This window comes from Lontra canadensis, unplaced genomic scaffold, assembly GCF_010015895.1.
Source record: "Lontra canadensis isolate GAN:19392208 unplaced genomic scaffold, GSC_riverotter_1.0 scaffold66, whole genome shotgun sequence".
NCBI classification, from domain to species: domain Eukaryota; kingdom Metazoa; phylum Chordata; class Mammalia; order Carnivora; family Mustelidae; genus Lontra; species Lontra canadensis.
This window is the reverse complement of record NW_022631060.1, coordinates 3,876,984-3,903,902: the sequence shown is the minus strand read 5'-3', so window position 1 is coordinate 3,903,902 and position 26,919 is coordinate 3,876,984. Positions and strand designations below refer to the sequence as shown.

Sequence of the window (26,919 nt, the reverse complement as noted above, 5' to 3'; positions counted from 1 at the left end):
AGATTTCATTTATTTGACAGAGAGACAGTGAGAGAGGGAACACAAGCAGGGGGCGGGAGAGGGAGAAGCAGACTCCCCACCAAGTGGGAAGCCAGATGTGGGGCTCCATCCCAGAACCCTGGGATCCCAACCCGAGCTGAAGGCAGACGCTTAGCCACTGGGCCACCCAGGCGCCTCTATTTGCCAAATATTTACTAGTCCCTACTGTCTGCCAGGAACTGTTGCAGACAAGGTGGACAAGGACTCCTTTATCACAGAACTGACATTCCAGAGGGGAGAGACGGACAATAAACAAGCACTTAATGAGAAGCTATCCAAAGTGCTCTGATGTGATAGGAAGTGGCAGGGAGGGTGGCACTGCATCAGGAAGCCTGTGCCACCTTTGTTAAGCACTACCCACAAGGTCAGTCTCTGTCCTTAGATTGGGAGCCACGCAGAACATGTGTCTGGTTCGCCATTGTTCCCAAAGAAGCCGGCACACGTCACGAGGGAATTGCTATTATTTCAAATTTAATTTTTTTTTTTTTTTTTAACAAATGAGGAAATAAGCTTAGAGACCTGGGTGATCTGATCTGCTCAAGATAACACAGCTACAAGGCTGCCTCACCAGGATTCCAGGGCAGGTCTATCTGCTCCAAAACCCATGCTTTTAATGGTCACATAAGCTACTGCAGAGGGAGTTTCCAGAAGTTCCAGTTTGGACATCGTGGGCAATGGCATCAGACACTCTGGCAGGGGGTGGGGGTGGGGTAGGGTGAGATGGCAAGATGAGGCAGGGAAATTGAGGGCTCCATTTTATTTTTATTTATTTATTAATTTTTATTTGACAGAGAGATCACAAGTAGGCAGAGAGGCAGGCAGAGAGAGAGGAGGGGAAGCAGGCTCCCCGCTGAGCAGAGAGCCCGATGCAGGGCTCAATTCCAGGACCCTGGGATCATGACCTGAGCCGAAGGCAGAGGCTCAACTCACTGAGCCACCCAGGTGCCCCTTATTTTATTTTTAATTAATTACCTCTATTTTTTATAAGGGACTTTATTTTGTTTATTTAAGAGGAGAGCGACAGATGGGGTGCTTGGGTGGCTCAGTGGGTTAAAGCCTCTGCCTTCCGCACAGGTCATGATCTCAGGGTCCTGGGATGGAGCCCAGCATCAGGCTCTCTGCTGGGCAGGGAACCTGCTTCCCTTCCTCTCTCTGCCTGCCTCTCTGCCTGCTTGCGGTCGGTCTCTGTCTGTCAAATAAATAAATAAAATCTTTAACAAAAAAAAAGAGGAGAGTGACAGAGAGAACATGAGCATGTGCAAAGGGCAAAGCAAGGGAGAAGCAAACTGTCTGCTGAGCAGGGAGCCCCACTCGGGGCTCCATCCCAGGATCCTGAGACCAGGACCTGAGCCAAAGGCAGACACTTAACTAACTGAGGCATCCAGGTGCCCCAAGCGACTTCATTTTAGAACAGCTCTGTCTTGGGTACTGGGCTGGGTTAGTCCGCAGAGCATGCAACTCTTGCTTTCAGGTTTGTGAGTTCATGCCCCATGTTGGGTGCAGAGTTTACTTAAAATCTATATATTAAAAAAAAAAAAAAATAGAATGGCTCTGTCTCCGCTGTTTTTCTTTTCCTCTAGGCCCCATTTCTGAATAAGCCAAAGAACCTGTACCCACTTCAAGGGGGAAGTAAGGAAGAGAATCATCCTCTGAGTTTTGTCCTAGGTCCAAAACACCTGGTAACGCCTAAGAGCCAGATTCCAAACACGTTCCAGGCCATTAGTTTCCAACAAACCCTGGCTGACACTGGCATCAATACCCCTACCTTCAGTAATTTATGGATCACACCTACTGTTCGCCTGATGCTAGCCTGTGATCTGAGCCTACCCCAGATTCCTGAAGGGACGTGTACCCTAGATCCCTTCCCAGTACAAATCCCTATCCCCAGTGATGCTGAAACTTACTCTCCTTTCCCTTCCAAGTTCTCCCAGACACTCTATCTGCCAGTCTCTAGCTGTCACTTACACTACTCAATAAACTGTTTCCAGTTTCTCTGGCTCGTGTTTGGTTTCTATCCTGTGTGAAGCTGAGGCCCCTCTTGACTGGTTATGGGCGATCCCTGCCCTGGGTCTTTGGACCCAGCCTGCCTGCATCAGAGAGACTGGGAAAACAGCGGCTGTGGAAGAGAAACCTCAGCCCCAGAGGGGCAGGGAGTGTGTGTCGGGGTCGGGGGGAGGCTCACAGAAAGGTAGCAACAGACCCAGAGTGCCCCCAACAGACTGTGCCCGAACTTCTGGAGGAACAGGGCTCCCAGGCCCTGAGCTACCCAGGACCCTTCTCTACTCCTCCCCTCCTCCTCCTCCCCTTCCTGACAATTGTTGACATCCCTGAGGTCTGGGCCCAGCCCCACCCCCCAGCTACCAGGCCCCTTTCCCTCACTTTGCCCGGGCCTTGGCAAACAGCCCAAGACAGATGTTTCCAAACCGCCCCCCCCACCACCTCCATCCCAAGAGGCACAGCCTAGGGGCATCAGACACTGGTGGCTATCTGTCACTGGGAGAAGGAAGGGGCAGGGACCTCCCTGCTGCCCTACTGGCTTTGTCCTTCTGCCAAAGCAATAATGCCCAGATTAGAGCACAGCCAGGCAGGAGGCCCAGAGACTTTAGGGCGGGCCTTTCTGGGGTTCCCTGGGTTACTCCCTGGGGAACCACACATTCTCTGGCAGGAGGCAAAGGAGAGGTTTCAGTGCTCTGTGTCCCAGCTCTCCTCATCGCCCTGGTGATCCGGCTTCTCTCAGAAGCTGGGAAGGAAGAGCCAGGTGGGATCTGAGGGCCGCCCCTGAGTCTACAAACCCCAGGGCAGGTTTGCACCTGGGTCTGCCTTTCGGATTCTTACCAACAGGACTGCTTTGGCCCCAGCCCCCCTCCAGGGACCTGTCCCCCAAGCCAGGGACAGCCCCACGTGGTGCACCGATACAGCAAAACAGCACAGAGCAGAATCCCGAGAGAGCACGCTACAGCCACAGACAGCAGGGGCGTCCCACAGACGTGCTGGGGAGCGGAAGAAGCCATGAGAGACATGCGAGACACGCTGAGGACTGCGTAGTCCCCCCCCCCCACCGCAAACAAAGGGCAGCAGCGGGGGAGGGGAGCAGATGTCAGGTGGTGGGACTCCTGGGGGGAGGAGGGAGGGCACAGGATCCCCCAGAGGCCCGCTAGTGACAAAATCATGTTCACTGCAATGATTCCATCACGAGTGTGGCTGTCTGTTCACGACTTATGCAAATTTCTGTTTGTCTGCTACACTTCAGTTTAAAAAGTTCAAAACAGGTAAGAAAAATGCAAGGAAAACAAATGTGTGATATGATCTCATTGTCATAAAACTAAATATCTAGAGAGGTAGGTGCCCAAGGATAAAAGACTGGGAGGGGACACACACATACACACACACACACACACACACACACACACACACACACACACATACTCAGATTCTTGGAAGGCTCTCACTCTATGGGCATGAGGCCTAGAGGTCCCAGTCTGGGTCCTAGTTCTGATCCCAGGGCCCAGACTGTCCCCCCACTCCCCTCTCCCTGAATGGGGCAGTAGGAATAGATCGCAAGCCTTGGGGCTGGATAGGGACGCTGGTCCCCACTCCTGAGACCAGCGTCACCATCCAGGCCCCCAAGGTCCTGAGGGTCATATATGGGCTGAGGAGGTACTAGGTCCCCCATCTCACAGCTGCCCCACCCGGCCCCACCAGCCATACAGGCAAGAGAAACACCGGGGACCCCCACCTTGGGCCTGGGACCTTATTCAAGGTGCTGGCCCCACAGCGGCTCTGTCCAAACATGGAACCCATGAGGCCTGGGGAGGGGCTGCGCCCTCAGATGCCCCCTCCCGCAGCACACACCCCTTCGGGAGCTCACCACCTCCCAGAGCACCTAACCCCCCCACTCCGGAGCTGCTAAGAACCTGGCCTAGATTCTCCTCCTGGCATGTGGAGTGGGTGCTAGGCACTGGACCCAGGCCGGGCAGAGGGGAGGGCTACGGGTGAGGGAGCCCCCCACCAGGGTTCTCCTGAGGACAGCCATAGCCTGTCCACAGGCCTGGAAGGTACTGTCTCCTGGGGGTGGGGGTGGCATCAGAGGCCCTATCCAGAAGGGGCTGTAGATCCCAAACTAATTTGCTGGGTTACCTAGAGAATGGCCCTTTCCCTTCCTGGTTCTCAGGGGTTCCCCTATCTGCAAAATGGGGGCTTTCCTGCAAAGTCCAGCAGGAGAAAGAGGCAGGAGGGGCTGTCATCACCAGAAGGCGAAGGCTGACAGGGAAACCTAAACTGGCACTGGTCCAGGCAGGGCAAGGAGTCACCAGGGTGGGTGCAGGCCCGGAGGGGCATCTGCTCTTCCTGGGGCACAGCTGTCAGACAGCTTGGGGAGGGAGGGAGCGAGGGAGGGAGGGAGGTGTAGAGCAACAAGGGGGTGCTGCTCTCCCCAGTGGAATGCAGCTGTCCTGCCCAGCACCCCAGGGGGTGGCAGCTGGTTGGAAAGTTTCAGCCACCCCCCACCTCCACTCTCCAGGAGCCAAGCCGAGGTTAACCCCTTCCGGCCCACAGCCCTCGGCCCACAGCCAGCAGCCATGTGTGACGGCGCTCATGGGCTCCATGCTACAGACACTCAGGCTTGGTGAAGCCCAGGGGCACAGGCATGGCAGGGGCTGCCCATTCCCCACGGCTGACAGCCCACAGGACTCCCGGGAGGACTTCGTCAGGTCTGCAAAGCTGCTCCTGGCTCCATGATCTAGATGGGTACCTGGGACCAGAGGAGCTGTGGAGCTGCCAGGCTGGACCACCCCCCAAGCACACCCAAGCACCCCTCCCACCCCCAGCCCCATCTCCCCAGGGTGTGCTGGTGGGCCTGGGCCAAAAGGAGCATCCTGCGCTGCTCAAGGAGGCCTCAGTCAACCTCAAGGCCAAAAGGGAAAAGATGATCCAGATCATGATGGAGGCCTCAGTCTACCTCAAGGCCAAAAGGGAAAAGATGATCCAGGTCACGGTAGAGGCCTTGACCTTTCTTGCCAAGTCTGTGTGCCGCTGCCATCTGCCTCTGGCTGTAGCCCTGAGGATCAGTGTACCAGAGCCCCAGGCTTCACTCCTCTCCTGTAGTGACCCTCTGCCTTCTGGACCCCTAGCCTGGACCCCCCAGCTCCTAACCCTGAGTTCCTCTCTCAGCCACAGGATCCCTGGCCTTTTCTCCATCCTGCAGCCCAGGACAAGTCCCTCATTCTTTCTCATTGTTCTCGATACCCCATCTCTCAGCCGGGCTCCCAGAGGGTCCTAAGACCTTGTACCTGACAGCCCCATCCTGGGACCCCCACACTCCTCCAGCCACTTTCCCTGTCCCTTCTCACTGCCTGTACCCACCATTCAGGCACAGCTGCCCAGGAGTGCAGGCCACCTCTTTGGTCCCCCTCTCAGTCTACTCTCCGGGCATCAGACCGGACCCCAGGGATGGCAGCACTCACTGTGGGCCCCTCCGTGAGGGTTGTACTCTGACCCTCACCCCCAGCACTGGGCCCCAGGCTGCCCGGGGCCTCACTAGCTCCTGAAGATCCTGCTGAAGGAGACTGGGTACTTTGTCACAACTGGTGGAAGGGGAAGAGTCAGGAGGCCACCCCAGGCCTACTCCCTGCAAGCCTCCACTCCCGGACCAGGGCAAGACCCCCAGCAACACGGGGTCTCCTTCCGTTCCAGGGCCCTGGAGCAAACAATCCTTCAGGGAAGAGGGCTGGACCCAGTCCCGGGGGAGCGGGGGGCGAGGGAGGCAGCGGCTGCCAGCTCCAGCTCCCTCCCCTTGGCCCCTGGCTGTGACCCCCCAACCTGTTCTCCAAGACAAACAGCCTCAGGCTCTTCTCAGGGCCCTTCCCGCTACCTTTGGGCTGGTCTACACTAAGCACCTAAGCACGGGCAGTGCGGTCGGACCTCAGTCCCAGCCTGGGGAGCCCTCCAGGGCCCTGCGGGCCCATGGCAAATGCTCACCTTCCTCCGATGAAGATCGCACAGCAGGGACTCCTAGAGCCACAGCGCGGGTTTACAGGTTCATCTCTGCTTCCGCACGGGCCCCTCCAGGAAACGGGAAGCCCCGTGTGCGCACGTGCTGTGGGAGGGCTCGCTCGGGGGCTGCTCTCCAATCTGGGCGGGTGATGGGATGCAGAGGGGACTAAGTCTGAGCGGACTAAGTGGGCTGCAAGTTCTGAAGCTGGGACATCCGGTGAGCTCTGGCACAGCCTGCCTCCCCTTGAACCCATCACTCCTTCTTCCCCGTCCAGTTGATGGGGAGATCACATGGGACGTCCAGGAAAAGCCAAGGTAGGGAGCCCTACAGTGAGGGCCAGAGGGCTTCAGCCGCCCGCTGGGCTCTGGAAAGAGCTACAAAGCTGACTGACGGATGAGTCATCACTACGGGCCACCGGCACTGCCCGCAGTCCCAACACCCTCCTCCAGGCCTCCTTTGCAGCAAGCCTGTGTCCCCACAGGACGGCCACGCCTCCATCTTGGCCTTCTCAACAGGCCAGCTTTGTTTCTCTAGGCCAAGCCCTGAGAGGGAGGACAGGGCCTTGAGACCGACAGGTGCCTGGATCCACGAGGCGACCTAGAACTCCATCAGCAAGTGTGGTGCTGATGTCCACAGAGCCCTTTGCCGACCACATCCTGCCTGGGCGCCACCGTGTACCTGGGCACTGCGGACTGGGCACGGGAAATCACAGTCCCCCGCACCACAAAGATCAAGGCGGTCGAACAGACACTTTCAAAACCTGGTAGCAGAAATCACAGGGCAACCAGGTTGCTTCCACTGGCAAAACAGTCCTTTTCAAACCAGCTCATGCCCCGAGTGAAGGGGAAAACTTCTCCTGCGGGGATGGTGCCTCTTGTCCTGTCAGCTCGCCGAAGGTGTGTCACCCCGTACCCCTGGAGAGAAGCAGCTTCTGTTGCAGCCACAGGGAGGGCTGGAGGCACTCACTGGAGGACCAAAGAGGTGGGCACAGACCCCAGGCAGCAGGGACCAAGGAGGGGGTCCATACCCTTCCAATCCTGCCCATTTGCCCTGTGACAAATGGATGTCATTCCAAGGAATTCCTGCCTGGGATTAAAACAGCCTGCAAGGAACAAAGAACTTGGGCAGGAGGATGGTGGGGACAGAATTTTGTCACATGGGAAATCTGTTGTATGATTAGCCCAGTGAAATGCTCTCTCCCTTCCTAAGGGTTGTGATGCCTCTCTTGCTGCTCCCAAGGTAAGGCAACAGCACAAGCCATCCCTGGGAGGGAGGACACTTGGGGACGGCTTGTCTCACCCATACAGACACCCACCAAACAGCTGTTAACCTTGCTCCCCATTCCCCAGATCATGGCCCTGCCTGAGCACAATACTCCCCGTGGCCCGGGGCTCCCCCTGGCCTCCTCCCTCCCGCTACCCCCCACCTCCTAGCAGATAGGATCACCAAGCGGAAGCCTGGTGAGGCTGGCCCCTGCAGTGTCCACAGGAAGTGCTTCTGAACCCCGGAAGCCCTGTCCTAGCTTACTTCCTGCCTCTCCTCCCAGCTCACCCAGGGCCAGGGACTGTCAAGAGTCCTGCCCGGGAGAAGCTGCGTAGCCCCGTCTGTCACATGCCAGGGGCCGAGCCTCTCCCAGCTCATAACTTTCCTGTCCTGTCAGGCCTGATCAGTTACCCTTCCTCTGAGCCTTTTTCTTTTGTGAGTGGAGGGAAAAGGGCTTTGGAATCTTTTTAAGAGAAGAGGGATATTCGGAGTAAGCCGACAGTATAAAAGGGAGGAAAGAAACACCGACACACTCAACCTAGTGAACTCCCACACAAGTGCACACACATTTAGCCAAAATGTCAAATGTTGCAACGCCTGGCTTGGGACTCTGTCCAAGATGCAAAGCAGACATCCCTTGTAAGACTTCTGACCCCCACCCAGGGCCAGTGGGAAGTGGCACACACATTCCCCCCTCTGACTGCTCGCCGCAGACACCCTAAAGTTTCCTCAGGCCAAGGCTTCTTTCGCAGCAAGGGGCATGGGGCCGCACAGCTTCGTGCCTCCCAGGGTTTCGGCCCAACAATGGGACAGTGTGATGGCCTGGGGTGTCCCCCGAGACCACACTGCCCATGGCACCCCAGCATCAGGACACGATCCCAGCAGCTGAACAAAGTATCTTTTATTTGTGACATACAAATACAACCAATGCAAAAAGAGATCACTTTTCCCTTTGATTCCAGTGATAACAAGTTGCTAAAGAAAAAATATATATATATCAAGGAGTTTATCTTCAATTTCCTCTAAAAAAAAAAAACAAAAACAAAAACCAGAAAGGGTTAAAAAGAACCAGATGCATGTCATACACACATTTGACGTCAACAAAAATAACCTGAAACAGAGTGAATACAACTAAAAAAGAAAGGAAAATCTTAAAAAATATTTTAACATGCCCCAAACAAAACACACAAAACAGCCGGAGAACAAAAGGCCTGCTCTGTTTCTCAAAACCAAGACCTGGGGAAGTGGAGAAAGACGGATGTCTGAGACATGGACGGGCCCAACACCAAAACACAGGGAGCTGCTGGTCTCCTGCCCCCACGCGGGCCCCCGAGCCGCCCCGCAGGAAACGGGCGGCAGAGGCTGCAGGAGCAGGTGTGGCACTGAGCCCTCCATCTGCCGGTGGGCTCGGTGGCAGGTGTCCGACGAGTGCAGAGAAAACATACACTGAACTCACCTTATGAGGAATTTACAGTGGGGTTCCTTTTGAGCCCCTTGAGTGGGAGGTATCAGAAATCCATGATCTAAGACAATAAATATTTATCTGTTCTGTGTCAACAGACAGGGATCAAAGGAAAAAAAAATTCCTAAACATGCTTCTGTCATTCCATGATTCTTAGAAGGAGCCCACCAATACCCTCCCAGCAATTTAAAATGCCCCCCACCCCTCCCCCCACAGAACCCCCTGGGAGGCGGAAGGCAGGGGCAGAGACGGGCTTACTCCAGTGGAAAGCTGCAAGGCCTTCTCTGAGGGAGTGCCCGTCGCATGCTGCCCGCGGGGTCAACAGCATCACACAGCACTCTGCGGAAGGCCGGGCTGGGCAGGGGAGGCCAAGCGCACAGGCCCCTGCACGAGCAGGAAAGTGGGGAAGATCAGCTCCGGGGAGACCCGCCAGCAGAGACCACCTGAGTCAGGGCAGAGCGTGGGGCAGACTGTAAAGTCGGGACAGACAGACCTCCAAGAGCGCAACTGCACAAAGGCTAGAACCTTTAAGACACTCCCTAAAGCACGGCTCAAGGAGGTCCAAAGGGAGGCGGCAGATGCTTTTTCCTGGATAAGGATTTGGTCGTTTTCTTCCCTGGAAGGGGCACAAGGCCCAGAGACCAGGGCAAGTGTAAGCCCTGACCCACAGTCTCCCTATCCTGTGAGAGAAGAGGAAGGCCTTCTCCCTCTGCTCCAGTCCGAGGCCACAGGGTGACACTGGAGATGGAGAGGAGAGGAGAGAAGCGGTCTGGCCACCGAGAGGCATTCCTGCCGCAGCTGGGGGGCTGCCAGCCAGGGCGGTGGCACCAGGCCTCACTGAGGCAGCGAGGGGCAAGGCTGGGGAGTGCAGGCAGTGGGGCCTGCTGCTGGCTGGGGGCTCTCTGCAAAGGGAGGGCAGCGCCCCCCTCAGAGAGCGATCAGCACCAAGATATGAGAGGCAACAGCACTGAAGAGGCCGGGAACCCGAGGGGTCCTTCTGGGGGAAGATGAAGGGCTCCCTAATGTAATTCTTCCCCTTGAGAGTAAGAACAGAGGTACTGGGTGAGGTGAGTTGGGGGAGGACAAGTGGTGGGGGGCGACGGAGAGGAACTGGCAGGACCTCTGGCTTGTTTCTGTGACGGGACAGCTCAAGTCACTGCCAGATCAAGAGGTTTGGCTAGAAAGCAGCAAAGTCCGGAAGCCCAGAGAAGCAACTCTCTTCCTGGGGGCGGGGTGTGTGTGGACACCCACCCCCCCAGCCACACCTTGCTCCTGGTCCTCCCATCGACGACGACGAGGAGATGGATGGAACCTTCCTCCTACCGGGCCGGTCCCCTGGGATGCCTCCACACTAAGTGTCCGTCCACAGAAGCACAGCTAGAAAGAGCTCCCTGGCCTCCCAGTGTCATGGCACAGGAGACCTTCCCTTGATCTCCCTCAGAGCACTCGGCTACAAAACCGGACTCCCTCCGAAGCCGGTCTCTACGTCCAGAGCCTGCACCCGGTCCAGTCCTCGTTGGGGACCAGCCAGACCCTGACCCGGGGCTCCAGGACTTTTCTAAAGATGGGTATAAAACAGCCCATTTGTCCAAGTGTGTGTGTGGCAGGGGGAGGGGAGGGACTGTCAGGAATCCACCTGCAGAGCAGCTGGGGAACCTCGTGCTCAAGGGCACAAGGGCCGAGTGAGAAGGCAGCCGCTGCGAGAGGGTCCGCGTCGTGCCCGGCCTCCGCCAGCCCCTCCCTCAGCACCTCTCCTCTCTGCTCCTTCAGCGCACACGGTCCTTCCAGGAGGACGGAGGACGGGCGGCTCGGACCGCTCCACCCCGGGGTCCTGTGCGCTTGGGCCGCAGCCGGGCACGCGCAGGGCTGAGGAGGCCACAGCTCTGAGGGCACCTGGCCAGCGACGTGAGCCCAGGGAGAGGACAGGCCTTGGAGAGAGCATTCTAGCTTGGGAGCTCAGTGGCAGCAGCCGCCACAGTGCCCGCCCGCATGGGAGTGCTGGCTGTCCCCAAACTTGGTCCTCCGGCTCAGGATCTCGTAGGAGCAGTCCTCTCCACAGCAACCAGACATGCTGGGGGAAGAGTCATCGATCTCGAATCTGCAAGGCAGGCAGGCGGAGAGGTTTGGCTGCGGGCAGCTGACGGCCTTCCTTCCTAGCCCAGGAACTTTTCTACCAGCCACACTCACAAGACCCGTAGGAGTGAGGGCGTGGCCCCAGGGCATGCCTGCACCATCCCCCCAACCCCAAGGCCACTCCCCCGGACCACTGGACCAGGATCTCAGCCTTCAGGATGAATGAGCGTCAGGACCAGGAGAAAGCCCCCCGGGGCAGGCACCCCCCACCACCCAGAGGGCCCCACACCCGGGCCCAGCTCCTTACTGCAGCGCTTCTCGGAAGAACTGGTAGGCACCATGATTGTGCTTAAATACAGTTAACATCACTTTCTTCATCTGTGTGCTGAGAAGAAAGCAGAGAGAACACCTTCCAGGAAGAGAAACAGAGGCTAACTCATGCCTCCTCTTTCTGTCTCTGCCTGCTGTCTCCCATTTGCCCCTGAGAAGCGCACCCCTGAGCCCCAATCTAGCCTCCGTGCTGGGCGCTCACAGCACCCCCTGCTTCCGTTCCGGGGCTGATCAGACCGCGTGGGCATCGGGCCCCCACTGAGCTGGCTTCCTTGCCACGTCCTCTCTGCACCCCACTTTTCAGGCACAAGAGGCGCTCAGAAGCACTTGCTGCTTGGAGCCACACGTACAAAAACGGGAATCCCGGCAGGGAGGAGAGTAGCTTTACTGAGAGGGTTCTAGATGCCTCTCTTCTGAAACATTCCTACGAGGCGTGTCCTCCAGCGAGGCTCAGAGAACAGTGTGGATGACAGCAGATCAGTCCAACACAGCGGCACACGGGGCGCCCTCACCTGTTGGCCATGAGCTGCAGGATCTGGATGAGGAACTTCCCCAGGCCCTTCCGCCGCACCTTGCTTTCCAACTGCACTTCGTAGCTGTGTGAAGAAAGCAGCCAAGTGAGCCCGGGGAGGCAGGGCCCATCAGAGGACCTGGGGCCCCCGCAGCCCGCAGACCCGGACCGGCGCAGCAGACCCTGCCACGCGGCTGAGTGCCCAGAGCAGCGCCAGTGCGTCCTCCCCACGGCCGACCCCAGGCTGGGGCTCCTACCAGTACAGGACTTCATCCCCGCACTCCACGTCAAACCGGAAGTGAGAAAAGGCAACAGGCACCGAACTGCTTTCCCAAGCAATGAGGTACCAGGCTCGGTCATCTGTCATTTCCTCGCGTTTCTCTCGGTCCTTCCAGCCCCATTCGCTCTGCTCATACCTGGGACACACGGGGCAGTCAGGGCGGGGAGGCCCGGAAGGGGAGGAGCGAGGCCCCCCTCCCGTCAGGGCGCGCTTACATGGTCTGCATGTTGGTCTTGGTCAGGTCGAAGGCCCAGGCCACGGTGGCTGGCTCCAGTCCAGACACTCGCTTACACTCGATGGAGACGTTTAACCTGAAGACGACGGAAGGGTGGCGAGTGGAGCCGGCGGCAGGCCTGCGGGCGGCCCGCTGCCCAGACGACCTCCCAGCGCCTCGGGCCTGGTCTCGGCTCACCCAGAGAGAAGCCGAGCTTGTGCCCTGCCTTCCTGGTCGTGACTAGAGAAGGTGCCGCTGAAGGAACGAAGACTTTCGGGCTGAGACTGACAACTGTCATCGCTGGCCCACCGCCCTGACCACAGTCCCATTTCCTGCCCTGCGAGGCCCTCACCGGTGTCTGCACTTTGTAAACTTCCATCCCTCTCTGCTATCGCTTTGCTCTCTCCAGCCTCTGCCATGCTTCGCTATGAATCCTGAAGTCTTCTCGGATTCTTTAGTTCCTGCCCGTGGGCATTTAGTCTCTGAACTGACTCCTCATTGGGCAGCCACAGCACCTTGAAAATGGCTGGGTCACCTCAGGCCTTTTGAGAAGGCCTGGTCCCTAACCCCCCAGAGGGGTCCTGCCTGCCATTTCCTCTGAGGACACAGCAGGTGTTCTCAGCTGACCAACCCAGGTGGAGCGGGGTCCAACCCCACGCGGTTTTCTCACACTCACAAATGCCGCAGACAGTAAGGTCTCATCATTTATTTACTTCCAAAAGAAACGTTAGTAAAGCACAGTTCAGTTCCGTGGCCGAACCGTGGAACCCCAATCTCCAGGCAGTGCCACATTCTGACAGGACCAAAGTCAGTGACACGAAGTCCTTAAACAGGTCCCAGGTCAGGCCCTTCCAATGGCCCTTGACACGACCCCTCAGAGAATGTCCCCATTCGAAATGACTGTCACCTCTGCTGTCTGGCCCGCCATATGAGCTGCACATGCGCTCAGTCTTGTAAATTCGGAGCATCTTGGCTCTGAAGAGTCTGCCTTTCTTTGGAAGTGCTGGCCATGGCACAGTCAGAAACACCCCAACATGGCCTGCCCTCTGGCTCAGCCGTCTGTTTTCCAAAGGTTGGTCTAGAGGTATGATTTCTCCACTAATCTGAGTTCTCTCTCTCTCTCTCTTTTCCACTTGAGTTCTTTAAGTACATTAAAGCAGGATCACAGCCACACAAATCACACAAAATTCCAGGCACCAAAGGAGCCCAGAGTTAGCTGGCAATGCCTGCTTCAGAACTGTTCCAGTATTTCTGAAAGTCAATAGGAATGTGGAACATGGAACACAGAAGACATCACAGTAAGGGATCTCTAAACTGTGCCAGAGGACTTCCCAGACACTGAAAGGTGAGGCTACTGGAGAAACTGTACTACATCTGATCACAGGAAGGACACATTAACGTGGTACTACGAAATTCAGACAAAGCCGCGAAAAGCAGACATAGGGTCACCTACTAAATGTTCATTTCATGGGGCACCTGGTGGCTTAGTCATTAAGTGTCTGCCTTTGGCTCATGTCATGATCCCAGGGTCCTGGGATTGAGCTCCACATCAGGCTCCCTGCTCAGCAGGAAGCCTGCTTCTCCCTTGCTCACTCCCCCTGCTTATGTTCCCTCTCTCGCTGTGTCTCTCTCTGTCAAATAAGTAAACAAAAATCTTTTGGGGCACCTGGGTGGCTCAGTGGGTTAAAGCCTCTGCCTTCGGCTCAGGTCATGATCCTGGGGTCTTGGGATAGAGCCCTGCCATTGGGCTCTCTGCTCAGCAGGGAGCCTGCTTCCTCCTCTCTCTCTGCTTGCCTCTCTGCCTACCTGTGATCTCTGTCAAATAAATAAATAATGTCTTTAAAAAATAATAATAATAAAATAAACAAAAACCTTTTAAAAAAATAAAGTGATCATTTCATAGTTCATATATTTACATCCGTCTGTCTTGTTCACTGAAACACTCAAACCAGCTGCTACTTACAGAACTGGACATAATCCTCTTTCCTCCTCAAAATGACCTTACAAGTCTGGCTTCATCACTCCGTTCAACAGACCAAAAAATGGGGCTGTCTGGAGTGTGCCTTGTCTGAATACAATTAATCAGAAGAACAGTTTTGTTGCAAACCCATAGCTGTGATTCTCTAAAACCATAACCCATTTTTCCCTAAGCCAAGAGCAGCTCTGATAAGACAGATTATGCTTCCTATTTTATAAACCAGAAGGACAGAAAGGGGAAGGGGGCTTTAACCCAGATCCTACAGCAGGAAACTGGATTAGTAGCAGTAACAGTAGTGATAACACTGACCTAGGTTTTGGTAAGCTCCAGATACGAGCCACTTCATACCTAATCCTCCCCAAACCATCTATTATCAGACCCACTGCTGATTAGAAAATGGAGGCACAGAGAGGTTAAGTCCAGGGTCAAGGGTCATACAGCCAGTTAAGTGGCTTTTTTAAAAAAATGTATTTTATTTATTTATTAGACAGAGAGAGACACAGTGAGAGAAGGAACACAAGCAGAGGGAATGGGAGAGGGAGAAGCAGGCTTCCCACCAAGCAGGGAGTCCGATGTAGGGCTCAATCCAAGGACCCTGGGATCACGACCTGAGATGCTTAACCACTGAGTCCTCCAGGCGCCCCAGTAAGTGGCTTTTAACAATTACACCATACACTCCCGGAAAGAACCCTAGATTGGGAATTAAAAGCCCCCTCAGCAGCCAGGGAAACTACATGGCTTAGGAATCTTATTCAGCTTCTCTGAGCCTTGGTTCCCCTCTGCACAAAAGGAGGAAGTCAGCCTAGACAATTTTTTTTTAATTCTTTTTTTTTTTTAAGATTTTATTTATTTATTTGACAGAGAGAGAGACACAGCAAGAGAGGGAACACAAGCAGGGTGGGTGGGAGAGGGAGAAGCAGCCTTCCCGCCGAGCAGGGAGCCTGACCTAGGGCTCGATCCCAGGACCCTGGGACCATAACCAGAGTGGAAGACAGCCGCTTAACTAACTGAGTCACCCAGGCGCCCCCTAGACGAGTTTTCCAGTTTGTTTCAGCTCTATGATTCTTTTTTTTTTTTTTTTTTAAGATTTTATTTATTTGACAGACAGAGATTACAAGTAGGCAGAGAGGCAGGCAGAGAGAGAGGAGGAAGCAGGCTCCCTGCCAAGCAGAGAGCCCGATGCGGGGCTCGATCCCAAGACCCTGGGATCATGACCTGAGCTGAAGGCAGTCAGCTCTATGATTCTACACCTGGAGAGAATATCAAATCCTAAGGAAACAGCAGTCTAAGATGATGCAATCTTTGTTCATTTACAGATTTCTCTGTCACCTAACCAGGCGCTTTTGTATCAAGACACTCAACACAGCTTCTCCTTTTTCGGAACAAAAAAATGAGAAAATGTGGGTCGGAGGAAGCACACTCCGGGAAAGTGAATTCCTTCACTCAAGGAGACAACAGTTAGGAGTGCTAAACACTTACCCATTTCGATCGTATTTCTTGAACACTGGGAAAGCCTCTAGAGGGTCTCCAAGCTGCGGAGGGAAAGAAAAGAGTAGCACAAACACGCACGGTGCAGTCACAGGCTCTCCCTGCAGCAAGACAGTGTGCAGAGCCACGCTGGGAGGCCTGGCCCTCGACCCAGGAGCAGCCGCCAGACAGCGCTCCATCTGCCTTGGCTCTGAAAGCACATGCAGGCAGGGTCTAGTAAGGAGGCCCAAGACAGTTAAGTCAGCTTCATTTCACAAGGTAAGGAGAGACTCTGCTAGCCTAACACGAATACTGGCCTATAGCTCACATGACCCCAAAACCGGAGGGCATGTGATCCACCTGCAAACTTCCCTTCTGTGGGGCTTGACCTCGTGATCCTAGATCAGGAGTTGCCTGCTCTACCAACTGAACCAGCCCGGTGCCCCATCCGCCCACATACTTTCTTTTTCTTTTTTCTGAAACGTTTTCTTTTTTCAGATTTTACTTATTTATTTTCAGAAGCCTGTGCACGTGTGCAGGCTCAGGGGGAGGGGCAGAGGAGGAGAGAATCTCAGATTCCATGCTGAGCGCAGAGCCCAGCACAGGGCTGGGTCTCGAGACCCTGAGATCATGACCTGAGCCAAGATCAAAAGTTGGACACTTACCTGGCTGAGCCGCCCAGGTGCCCCTTACCTGCGTACTTCTAAGAAGCCCCCAACTAACTCCACCGTGTCAAAAACCCAAAATGGCACAATCATGTCCCTGAACCACCTCTTTATAAATGTAGACTGCTTATGGGGTGGGCTAAAAAGGTAATAAAAGGGGCGCCTGGATGGCTCAGTAGGTTAAAGCCTCTGCCTTCGGCTCAGGTCATGATCCCAGGGTCCTGGGATTGAGCCCCGCATCAGGCTCCCGGCTCAGCAGGGAGTCTACTTCTCCCTCTCCTTCTGCCTGCCGTTTCCCCTGCTTATGCTCTCTGTGAAATAAATAAAATCTTTAAAAAATAAAAAAAGAGAGAAACAAAAAAATGGATATGGAATGGGAGCAGGAAGGATGGCCAGAGCCTCTTCAGTCCTGTTTGAAAGCCAAGCCTGCTCTTCGGGGGTCCGCCTGGGTGGTCCGCTTCACCACTCCTCCCTCCTGGACTCTGGCCCCTGAACCAGGCTGCTGCCCCTGCCCCCTGTGCCAGCACAGTTTTTGGTACTTCATAGTAAATAAATGTCTGAAGGAATGAATGAGAAAACTATACCATATGTTACCAGGGACGTTTCCTCTCCAAAATGCAAAATCCTAACAAAATTTTCTCCAGAGGGGCGCCCGGGTGGCTCAGTGGGTTAAAGCCTCTGCCTTCGGCTCAGATCATGGTCCCAGGGTCCTGGGCTCTCTGCTCAGCAGGAAGCCGGCTTCCCCCACTCTCTCTCTGCCTGCCTCTCGGCCTACTTGTGATCTCTCTCTGTCAAATAAATAAATAAAATCTTTAAAAAGAAATTTCTTTTTCTCCAGACCCTCTTCCACTGCTATGGAAGGAGACCCACAGAGAGAAGCAGCCACTTCTGTTTGTTTTTTTCTTTTTTTAAGTAGGCTGCCCTCCCAGGGTGGGGCCGGAACTCAAGACCCTGTGATGGAGCACCCCACGCTCCACGCTCCACCCACGGAGCCAGCCAGGCACCCCCAGCCACTTCATCTGAATTCCCATTTCCCTGCACACCTAGGCCAATCCCTGGCCCTCCCGGCAACTCTCAGGCTCGGCTCATTTTCCTCAGTCGGCCAGTAACAAAATTCTGCCACAGGGTGGCGCCAAAAGAAGTCAAATGAAAAACCAAGCTCAAGTTCTAGGAGGAAGGGACTTGGGAAGCAGGGGAGTCACCCTGTTGGCGGCGTCCACTTTGGCACAGACGGCATCCATGGCTGCTCGTTCCTCCAACCGCTTCTGCTTCTTCTCCTTCGCTTTGCTTGACTTCCTCTGCAACAGGGAAAAGCAAAGTTGGCTGGAAGGGCTGTGGCCAACCAAAGACTCTTCTTTCCCTTTGAGGAACCTTAGAGTCAGGCCCTGAGTCCACAGGCCTGTCCTCAGTGGCAGGAACTGCCAACCCTGGCTGCTGCACACTTGCTGGGATGGGGAAGACGCACATGTTTTCTCGTCGTGAGAGCTCGGGAGCCATCACCAGACTTCTCAGCTTCCGTGTCAGAAAGAGTACTGACCCTGGGGAAGCAGGGTCACTGTGAGGACCCGGTGAGAGCACATGACAGTACCTGCGTAGGGCCTGGCCCCCAGCAGGTGCCTAATAAATACGCACTCATCCACTCGCTCCTAAGGAAGGAACAACTAATTTTAGATACATTCAGGGCAGGTTTCAAGGAGGAGACGCCATCTGAGGTAGCCACTGACAGCTGTTCCTAAGGACAGGTTTATTCAAAGCCTTCTCAGTGTCTTCCAGCTTCAGAAGACAAAGATCTGGTCTGGGGGAGCCCCTCTGGGTGCCGGGTCCCCTTTTTAAGCTGAGACCAGAGCTCTCTGGCTTAAGGAGACAGAATGTTCCCCAGAAGCACTGTTCGGCCAAGGGCCCTAAGCAGCAGGCACCCTGCACACCCAATAACGACAAGGGCAGAGGGGGGCCTCAAGGGGTTCACCCGCGGAAAGAGGCCATGCTGATACATGGTCTGCAAGGCCATGGTGCAGGGCACACAGGCAGCGGGGGGCGTGGGGGAGGAGCAAAGGGAGCATGTCCTTGCACAGGGGCTCCAATGGCAAACCACCCTTAACCGCATATAGAGCAAATCCTATTTTATGGCTCCCATGGGGGGTCTCTCAGGCCTACAGATCCTGTCACCCTCCTGTAAAAAGCTAGTAACACAGGAGAAAGAGCCCATGCTCTGGAATCTGACAGACCTTACCCAGAGCCTCTTCCTGCTCTGCAGAGTGGTGTTCGGGCCCCAACCAGTCCTCCTCTGTGTCTGCTTCCCTCGTCTGCAGGAGGTGCATGAGGCTCATAAAACCTCCCTTGAGGTAGGAGGCCGGTGAGACTTACTCTGGCATCGCACACAACCAAGGAGAGTTCTCATTCTCGCTCCCTAGGAAGACCAGGGCAGCACGTGCCCCCAGAGTTGCTCACCCCCCCCCCAGCCCAAATTCCAAAGGCACCTGAAGGCACTGGCGGGATGGCTTTGCTTTTTGACGCACTTCACTTCCTCTTCTGACTCCACCTCTGTTTCCTGAGCTCATCGGAGAGAGGCTGTACTCCCTCCAAATGCACCTGAGCCCTGACGCTGGCACCGGCCAAGGGGAAGTGGAAAAGCCAGATGCTGGAAAAGTTTCTCGGGATAAATTCTACCCTCAGCTCTCTGGGAATGACACTGTCTAATTCTTATTTCCAGGGACCAGGGGGCGAGAGTCCAGACATAAAGAACTCATAGGGACTGCTCTTCTAGGGGTCAATTCATCCTACACCAGCTATTGTATGCTGCTGAGCCCCGGGCTCCCATCCCTTACCCCCTCAAGCAAGGAGCAGACAGAAGAGCACAGACTGTCTCCGTAAGGCTAGGAATGGAGGGGACAGAACCAGGCCCCCTCGACCACACACAGGCTTTAGAGCACCCATCTTTTCCTCCGGGGGTTTGAATTTCAAAACAACATCATGAAAGGCGCTCAGCTCGCAGAGTACTTCCGCAAACGTCTGCTTCGGTTCTCAGGGCAAAAACCAGCACCTCCATTCCCACGTGAGAAAACGGACGCTCAAAGGCATAGCGTTCCCCCAAGAACAAATGGCAGAGGGGGACTTATTCCCAGAGGTTGGGCCCCGGACCTAGTGTTTGTTCCACCAGCCCCGCTGTCTCCAGTGGGAAGGCCGACATCAATGTCAACAGACCCTTCCTCTCAGTCCTGCCCAGATGCAGTCCAGGCCTCCGCAGATGTTAAGGCAGCCACTCGGCAACTCACTTCTCATCACTTCAGGCTCAGCAACGGCTGACAACGCACCCTGCCAGCTCGGTGCTGCCCCAGGCCCTACCTCTGCTCTGAGGGAGGCAACGGAAACCCGAGACAGCCGACCTCCAGGAAGGAACATGAGCCCTGGCATCACTCGGGCCAGGCCAATGCTCCTCCTGCTGCCCCCGCATGACCTGTGAAAGCAAGTCCGTCTCCGGAAAAATGGGGACACGGATGCTGGCCTCACCGACTCCCTGAAAGGACAGGTCAGAAGTCACCTTAGGGTAGAGGCAACCCCCTCCCACCCTGCGCCCTAGTTCTCTCTCCACACAACACAGAGCTGAAAGATCAAAGGTGCTGGAAGGCGAGTGTGACTCCCGGGACCCAGAAAGCACTGAAACGTGGGTGCGCTCCACAGCATCTCATTTCTAAGCACAAGCAGTAAGTAATTCCTAAGCATAAGCAGCAGGAGGGCCGCCCCCAGGCCTCCAGGAGATTTACGGGCTCATTCATCCAAGGGAATGGGCCAGCCAGACAATCCTCAGTGTGAGGCTCAGGGCTGCCGTGGCCCGGGACGGCGGATGACAGAGACCCCTACGTGCCTAGCTGCCCGCGCACGGGGTATGTGGCAGGCCGTAGCAGCCCAGGGCAGACAGGCAGGGGCTCTCCCTCAAACCTAGCACACACTAGGAAAAGTGGTCTCCTGCTGTTCCAATTAGCTTTGCCCTGCCTCATGTAGGTAAAGCTATCCTGCGGGGACACAGGAAAATTCTCCTAATTAAAATGGGAAATAAGCACAGTGAACAGTAAAGCTCATTGTGGTTAAGTGTCTTTCCCAAGGGAGCTTTATATAATAAAAAGAGTGTGGGATTTTTGAGTCAAGAGACTTGGATTTGATTCTCAGCTCCTCCACTTAGAAGCTGTGTGACTTTGGGTGGGCAAGTTACTTAATCTCTTTTCATCAAGTCACTTAGTTTCTCTGGATCTCGATCTCATCAGTAAAAGGGACTAACAATGCCTTTACCTCACAGGACTGTTATGAGGACAAAATGATACAATGTACTAGATATAAAAAATAAGGACTTCTGGTTAGGAGGATCCACTAACATCACACACTCTGCTAATGCTTTAATAAACAGGTTTTATTTTAGCCTCTATAATAACAAGTTATGTGTGCCCACTTCTTTGATGAGAACTGAGGCACAGAGAGGTTAGAGAACTTTTCAGGTCACAGAGCCAGCGAACAGAATTCTCAGAGAGGTCTCTCCATGCCACCCTCTCCCTCCACTCACACCAGACGGTAACACTCCACGAGCCAGAGGTCACACCGGCTTCATTAGCCAATGCACACCCAGTCAGTGCTCAGCAAACAGCAGGTACTAAGTCCATACCTGTTGAATGGCTCAGCCAACATTCAAATCCAGGTCCGAACCCTAACATCCAAGCTTCTTCCACGACATCAACTGCACGTGTGCAGCACGCGTTCTAAAGTGTGACGCAGGTGTTTTCACCTGCAGCCGGGAAAACCCTCCCCCTGAGAGCTCTCTCGAAGCAGTATCTCCACATGCAGTCAGGACTGCCAGGTCTCACAGAGACACTCAAAACCAAAACGCGCACAGATGGGGGCAGGAGGCACCTTTCAGACAAGAGATTTGGCATCTCTTAGATTTCAGTGTCAAGCCTTCACCCCCCAAAGTATCCAGGATCCAGAAAAAAACAAAACAAAAAAAAAAAAACCCTCCTTTTTTGGGGAAGGGAGCCAGAGATCTACATTCCAATTCCTAAAAAGACAACATGTCTGTGGCAGCGAGGGTGAAGGAACTTTGAAGAGAAGGGTGACCCAGCTGAGGTCTCTTAGCCTGAGGTCGGCTGTCTAGTGGAGCAGGGCCCTCCCCCTCGATGGCACCTGCCACAAACACCGACCTTCCTGACACGGAGGTGGGGAGTCCACTGCCCCCACCCAGGAGGAAGGCGGATCATGACAGGGTTCCAGCACTGTTCCAGGGAGGAAGATTCAAGTCTCTCTTTTTTTGCAATGAGTTTTACGCCAGAAGAGACTAGGCAGGGGCCGTTCTGAGAAACACATCTGGGGAGTATGAGGAACAGGAGGAAAAGGAAGCAAGGGTCGCAGCATCGCTGAGTCTTGCTCTTTCAACTCAACCAACAAAGGAAGTGCTGAGCCAGAATGGCATGTTCTGCTTCTTGTCTGCTGCCCCGTCTGCAGTGGCTGATGCTGGGTAGACACCGAATGATCCCAGGGACACAGATTTTTTACCTCATTTCAACAAGAGCTGGGGTTTGGGACCTTTCACCAAAACCTGGGTTAAATACGCCTTGATTTTCTACACACGAACTACACTGTACCCCAAATTCCTTGCTGAAACAAGACGACATGGATTACCTGAAGTGCTTGGACATGGATCAGAACTACTGTTTTGGCCTAACAAGTTGACTTGTTCAGTCAATTATCACCCGAGAGAAAATCTAGGTTAACAACAGTAGGGACAAAGTAATGGGTTAAAAATAGCACAGATCTACTTTAGATAACTCCAATAAAGGTTGAGAATACAAGCAGAAACAACAGCCACGATTTCACGCATCCACTATCTCACTTAATCCTCTCTTCTCTGAGGGGGGCGGGTATCATCATCCAGTTTACATAGAGGAGGAAATTCAAATTCAGAAAGGCCACATCACAGGCACAGTATCACGCTGCTAGCCAGGAAGATGGGGCTGGAACGGAGGCATCTCTGGGTCCCAAGTCAGGACTCCTTAAAGGTGGTAAAAAGTCCAGGTAAAAACTATACAGTACCAGGGAGCACCGGTTCCCTTCTCAGGAGAGTGACTGATACTACTCTAACTGGAACTTAGGAAGGTGAGTTCACAGAAGTATTTGAATAATTTCTGCCCAGCCCTCTATCGGCTCATGCCAGAGAAGGGCGCACCTCCAGGCTGCCACACACAGAACAGGTGGTCACTATTCTTCTGGGTCTGGAGCCATCAGTGCCCCTCCCCACCCCCCATCAATTCCTTCCCTGCTCATCTTCTGCACAGCTTCCCCCTGCAAAGCCACCTGCAGCACTTAAGAGTACTAACGACCCAAGGAATAATCAAAACCACTCTGTTGCATCTGGGAGGACTAGAGAGCAGGCCTCCGTTGGAGGGGAAGAGGGCGTTTTAGGAGCAGGAGGATCCTGGTGGAGAGGTTTGGAAAGGGTGTAGGGAACCCCGCTTCACCGAGTATCGGGGTTGCGGGAAGCACAGCCAGTGGCTGAGGGCTGGGGAGGCCCGAGGCAGGGTCTGGCCCCTGCTCACTGTCTGTGTGACCTTGGCTGGGTGCCTCTTCTCTGGGCCTCAGTTCCCTGCAAGCCAGGGGCGGCCTAGGAGGTGGAAAGACGCGAAGCCGGTGACAGCCAGGTGATGGGTGACCCCTGGGGGCGAGGGGTATCCCAGGGTCCGCCCGGGGGTTAGGGGGTGGTCAAGAAGATAACAGGTCAGTCAGAAAGGTTGGTGGGGGGCGCGACGCGAGGGGCGGGGGACACCCAAGGGGGTGGGGCCCGGAGAAGGGGGCTCCCCAAGGGATCTCCGGGCTGCGCCGGGTGTGGGGATGCTAAGAATGTGGGAGTCGGGTCATGTGGGGGTTGGGGGTCACGTGAGGCCGGAGGGGGTCGGGGTCACGTGAGAGGGGGGTCAAGGAACAATGGGGGCGCAGGGGGACGAACGGAACGGGGAGCGCTGCCGGCCCTCGCGTCTCCTTTCCCTGCCTCACTCACCCCCATGGCGGCAGCGGCGACCCTCAGCTCCTCCTTCCCACACTTGCCGGTAGGGAGGCGGCAACGGCAGCGACGGCGTCGGCGACACCAGAGCGGCGGCGGGCCCCGCACCGCGCATGCGCCTCGCGGGCTCTCCTGCGCGCCCTGGCGGGCACCGCGCCGGCGCAGAGCGGGGGAGGGCGCGAGCGGGGGAAGCGCGCAGGTGGAGAGCCGGGGAGGCGGGCCGAGGGTCTCGCACCCGAAAGAGGCGGGAGGCGCGGGGAAGCGTCGCGCTAGGAATGACGTAGTGCCCGGGCCCGCCCCCTCGTCTCCCGGCTGTGTCTGTAGCTATGGCAACGGCCGCGCCTGGCCGGTAGAAGCGCGCGGGCTGGCGGCTGGGTGTGTGGCTTCGCTAACCCCTGCGCTCCTCGCCTCCGCGGCGGGCGGACCGCCAGCGAAGCAGCCACCCTCGCACAGGACCAAACGCGTCCTGACCTCGGACGCCCCAGCCCCTCCTGCAAACCCTCGGGCACCGGGGGAGCTCTTTGAAAACGTTCCCACCCTCTAGATCTTGAACTCTTGAAATTCCTTTTCTAACCGGAGTCCCGTTATTCATTCATCCGTCTTCTAACTATTCATTCACCCTCCGCCCGTTGGCTCTGAGTCTCAGCGAACATTTACCAGCGTCTACGCTGTGCTGAGCCCGGGGGCCACAGAGAGGAGCAGTCCAAAACTTCACTGTTTAGAGGGGAAACAGGCGTGTAACAACTATTTAATGGAGAGGGGTTGGTGCTGTGGCAATGAGACCTCAGGCGTGCAGTCCTTCCCAGCAGGCCAGTGTGACTCCTTGTATCCCAGTCCCGCGGGGAGCTGTGTGCCCTCTACACAACCCTGCGCCCTACCCTAGGATCGATCTCCAGGGTTGGAGCCAGTCTCCTGAGAGCTCCCCGGGTAAGGTCATATTTGGGAAAGTGAGACAACCGCGGCCCAAGACTTAAGCTTCACAGACTTTGTCCGGCTCTGCTCATGATCTCATCTTCAGTGCCCAGCGCAGTGGTGGCCCCCAAACGGGTACTCAAGCAATATTTATTTTATTTTTTTATTTTTATTTTTTTTAAGATTTTATTTATTTATTTGACAGACAGAGATCACAAGTAGGCAGAGAGGCAGGCAGAGAGAGAGAGAGAGAGGAGGAAGCAGGCTCCCTGCTGAGCAGAGAGCCCGATGTGGGGCTCAATCCCAGGACCCTGAGATCATGACCTGAGCCGAAGGCAGAGGCTTAACCCACTGAGCCACCCAGGCGCCCCTCAAGCAATATTTATCGGGTGCTCACCGTAGGCTAGGCACTGACCCCGCAGCGAAGAAAACAACCATAGCGAACAGAAAAGGTACTGCCTCGCAGAGCTTGTACGCTAAAAGGAGGAGGAAGATAATAAACTAAATAAGCAGGTAAAATATGTGATAAGGTAGATGATATCAGTCCTATGGAGGAAAATAAAGCAGGGAAAGGGGAAAGGAAAGGTCAGGATTTAGTGCTTTATTATTTTTTTTTTAAGATTTTATTTATTTGACAGAGATCACAAGTAGGCAGAGGCAGGCAGAGAGAGAGAAGCAGGCTCCCCGCCGAGCAGAGAGCCGGATGCGAGGCTTGATTCCAGGACCCTGGGATCATGACCTGAGCTGAAGTCAGAGACTTTAACCCACTGAGTCTCCCAGGCGCCCCAGGACTTAGTGCTTTAACTAGGATACTCAAGAAGGCAAACATGAGGTAACATTTGTATCAAGATCTGGAGGAGGGAGGGGAGCCAGTCATGGATACCTGAGGGCGTTCCAGGCTGGGGGGGAACAGCCAGTGCAAAACCCCCAAGCAGGAATATGATTGGAATGTTTGAGGAACTGCAAGAAGTTAAGTACCGTGTGGCCAGAGCAGAGCGAGCCAGTGGGAGGTAAGTAGGAGGTAAAATCTGACAGGTAGAGAGAGGATCATTTACAGCGCTTGTACATTTTGTTTTGTTTTTTAAGTAAGCTCTGCCTGCCCCCCACCAACACACATGGGGCTTGAACTCACAACCCTGAGATCAAAGTCACATGCTGTACTGACTGAGCCGGCCAGGTGCCCTAGGGCTTAGAGGTTTTGAAAGACTTTGGGATTAAAATGGGCTGGGACACCACTGGAGGGTCTGAGTGGAGGGGCCATGGAGTGGCTTTTGTGCTCATGGGACCAGCTGGCTGCTGAGTTGGGAAGAGAGTGTAAGGGGAGGGTCACAGGAGGACCTATGCAGAGGCCACTGGTCCTGTCAAGGTGAGAGCAATGAAGCTTGTAGCAGGTGGACAGCAGTGGACATGGGAGAAGCAGTCAGGGCCTGGTGTGTATTGAAGGCAGCCAGATGCCGGACTGGATCCCGGGACCCTGGGATCAAGACCTGAGCCAAAGGCAGATGCTTTACCGGCTGAGCCACTCAGACGGCCCTTTTGAGTTTTTTAGCTTGTGCGATGGGAAGGGTGGAGAGATCTCAACAGAGACACAGGCAACTTTGGAAGGAGCAAGATGAGGGCGGGTCTGGGGAAGATCAGGAACTGCGTTTTGACCATGTCAGGTTTGAGATGTCAGATTTGAGATGTCTTTTGTACGTTCTCATAGAGACTTGGAGTGATCAGGTCCAGGCAGGAGACACACATTTCCCCGCAGCCAGCGTGTGATGGTAGTTCAAGCTGGATGAGACTATGGAGAAATGTAGGTAGACTGGAATGAATGAATGTTTTAGCCTGCACCCTGTTCCTTGGTCAGAAAATCTGCTTGCTTGGAGTGCCTGGCTGACTCTCTGAGAAGCACGTGACTCTTGATCTCAGGGTCATGAGTTCCATCCCTACCTTGGATGTAGAGATTACTAAAAATAAAAGTAGAAAGAAAGATGAAAGAGAGAAAGACGGGGCCTGGGTGGCTCAGTGGGTTAAGCCTCTGCATGGGGCGCTCTGCTCGGCAGGGATCCTGCTTCCCCCTCTCTCTCTCTGCCTGCCTCTCTGTCTACTTGTGATCTCTCTCTGTCAAATAAATAAAATCTTTAAAAAGAGAGAGAGAGAAAGACAGAAGGAAGGAAGGAAAGAGGAAGAGAGAGAGGGAGGGAAGGGAGGCCTGCTTGCCACCACTCTGGAGACCAGAAGAGGGAGCTAAGGGAGGGAGGAGGGTAGAAAAGGTGGGAAGAGGGGACCTGTGAACTTGCCCTTGAAGGAGGAGGCAAGGAGATTCCAGGGGAGGGAACAGTATTTGCAGAGCCAGGGAAGCATGAAGGAGTGGGCAAGGGTGTTTACAGAGGGAGGAGGGGCAAGGTGGGAATCAGGTACAACCCCCACCCCAGAGCAGTCCCCACCCTGTTTCAACTTCCCTTGTCTCCTTACCCACTTTTGTTTCGGGGAACAGATACCTGCCATCATGACTGCCTTGTGCCCTGTCTCTTCTCTTCTCCTTCCTCTTGAGTCCACCCTCCTCCAGGCTCCTGGAATTTGCTGGACACCTGACAAAGCCTGGGAGGTGAGCCCAGCAGTCCCCTGGGGAGGTGACATCACCTGGGCCCCTGAGAGGCCTGAGAAAGTCCAATGCCCTATCCCTGCCCTACATCAGTATCCTTCCCTGCT

The 26,919-nt window shown here is 55.0% G+C and overlaps 1 protein-coding gene across 1 annotated transcript; it reads right to left on the bottom strand.

The window, feature by feature from the left end:
* Positions 1 to 10,013: 10,013 nt before the first annotated feature.
* NAA40 (N-alpha-acetyltransferase 40, NatD catalytic subunit) lies at positions 10,014 to 23,410 on the bottom strand. Its single transcript, XM_032879326.1, has 8 exons — positions 23,308 to 23,410; positions 17,477 to 17,572; positions 15,622 to 15,674; positions 12,166 to 12,261; positions 11,928 to 12,086; positions 11,672 to 11,755; positions 11,137 to 11,214; positions 10,014 to 10,854 (listed from the first exon to the last, which is right to left on the bottom strand). The coding sequence occupies exons 1-8, from the start codon at positions 23,311 to 23,313 to the stop codon at positions 10,713 to 10,715; spliced, it is 714 nt and encodes a 237-aa protein (XP_032735217.1). The 5' UTR covers positions 23,314 to 23,410; the 3' UTR covers positions 10,014 to 10,712.
* Between the last annotated feature and the right edge of the window lie 3,509 nt (positions 23,411 to 26,919).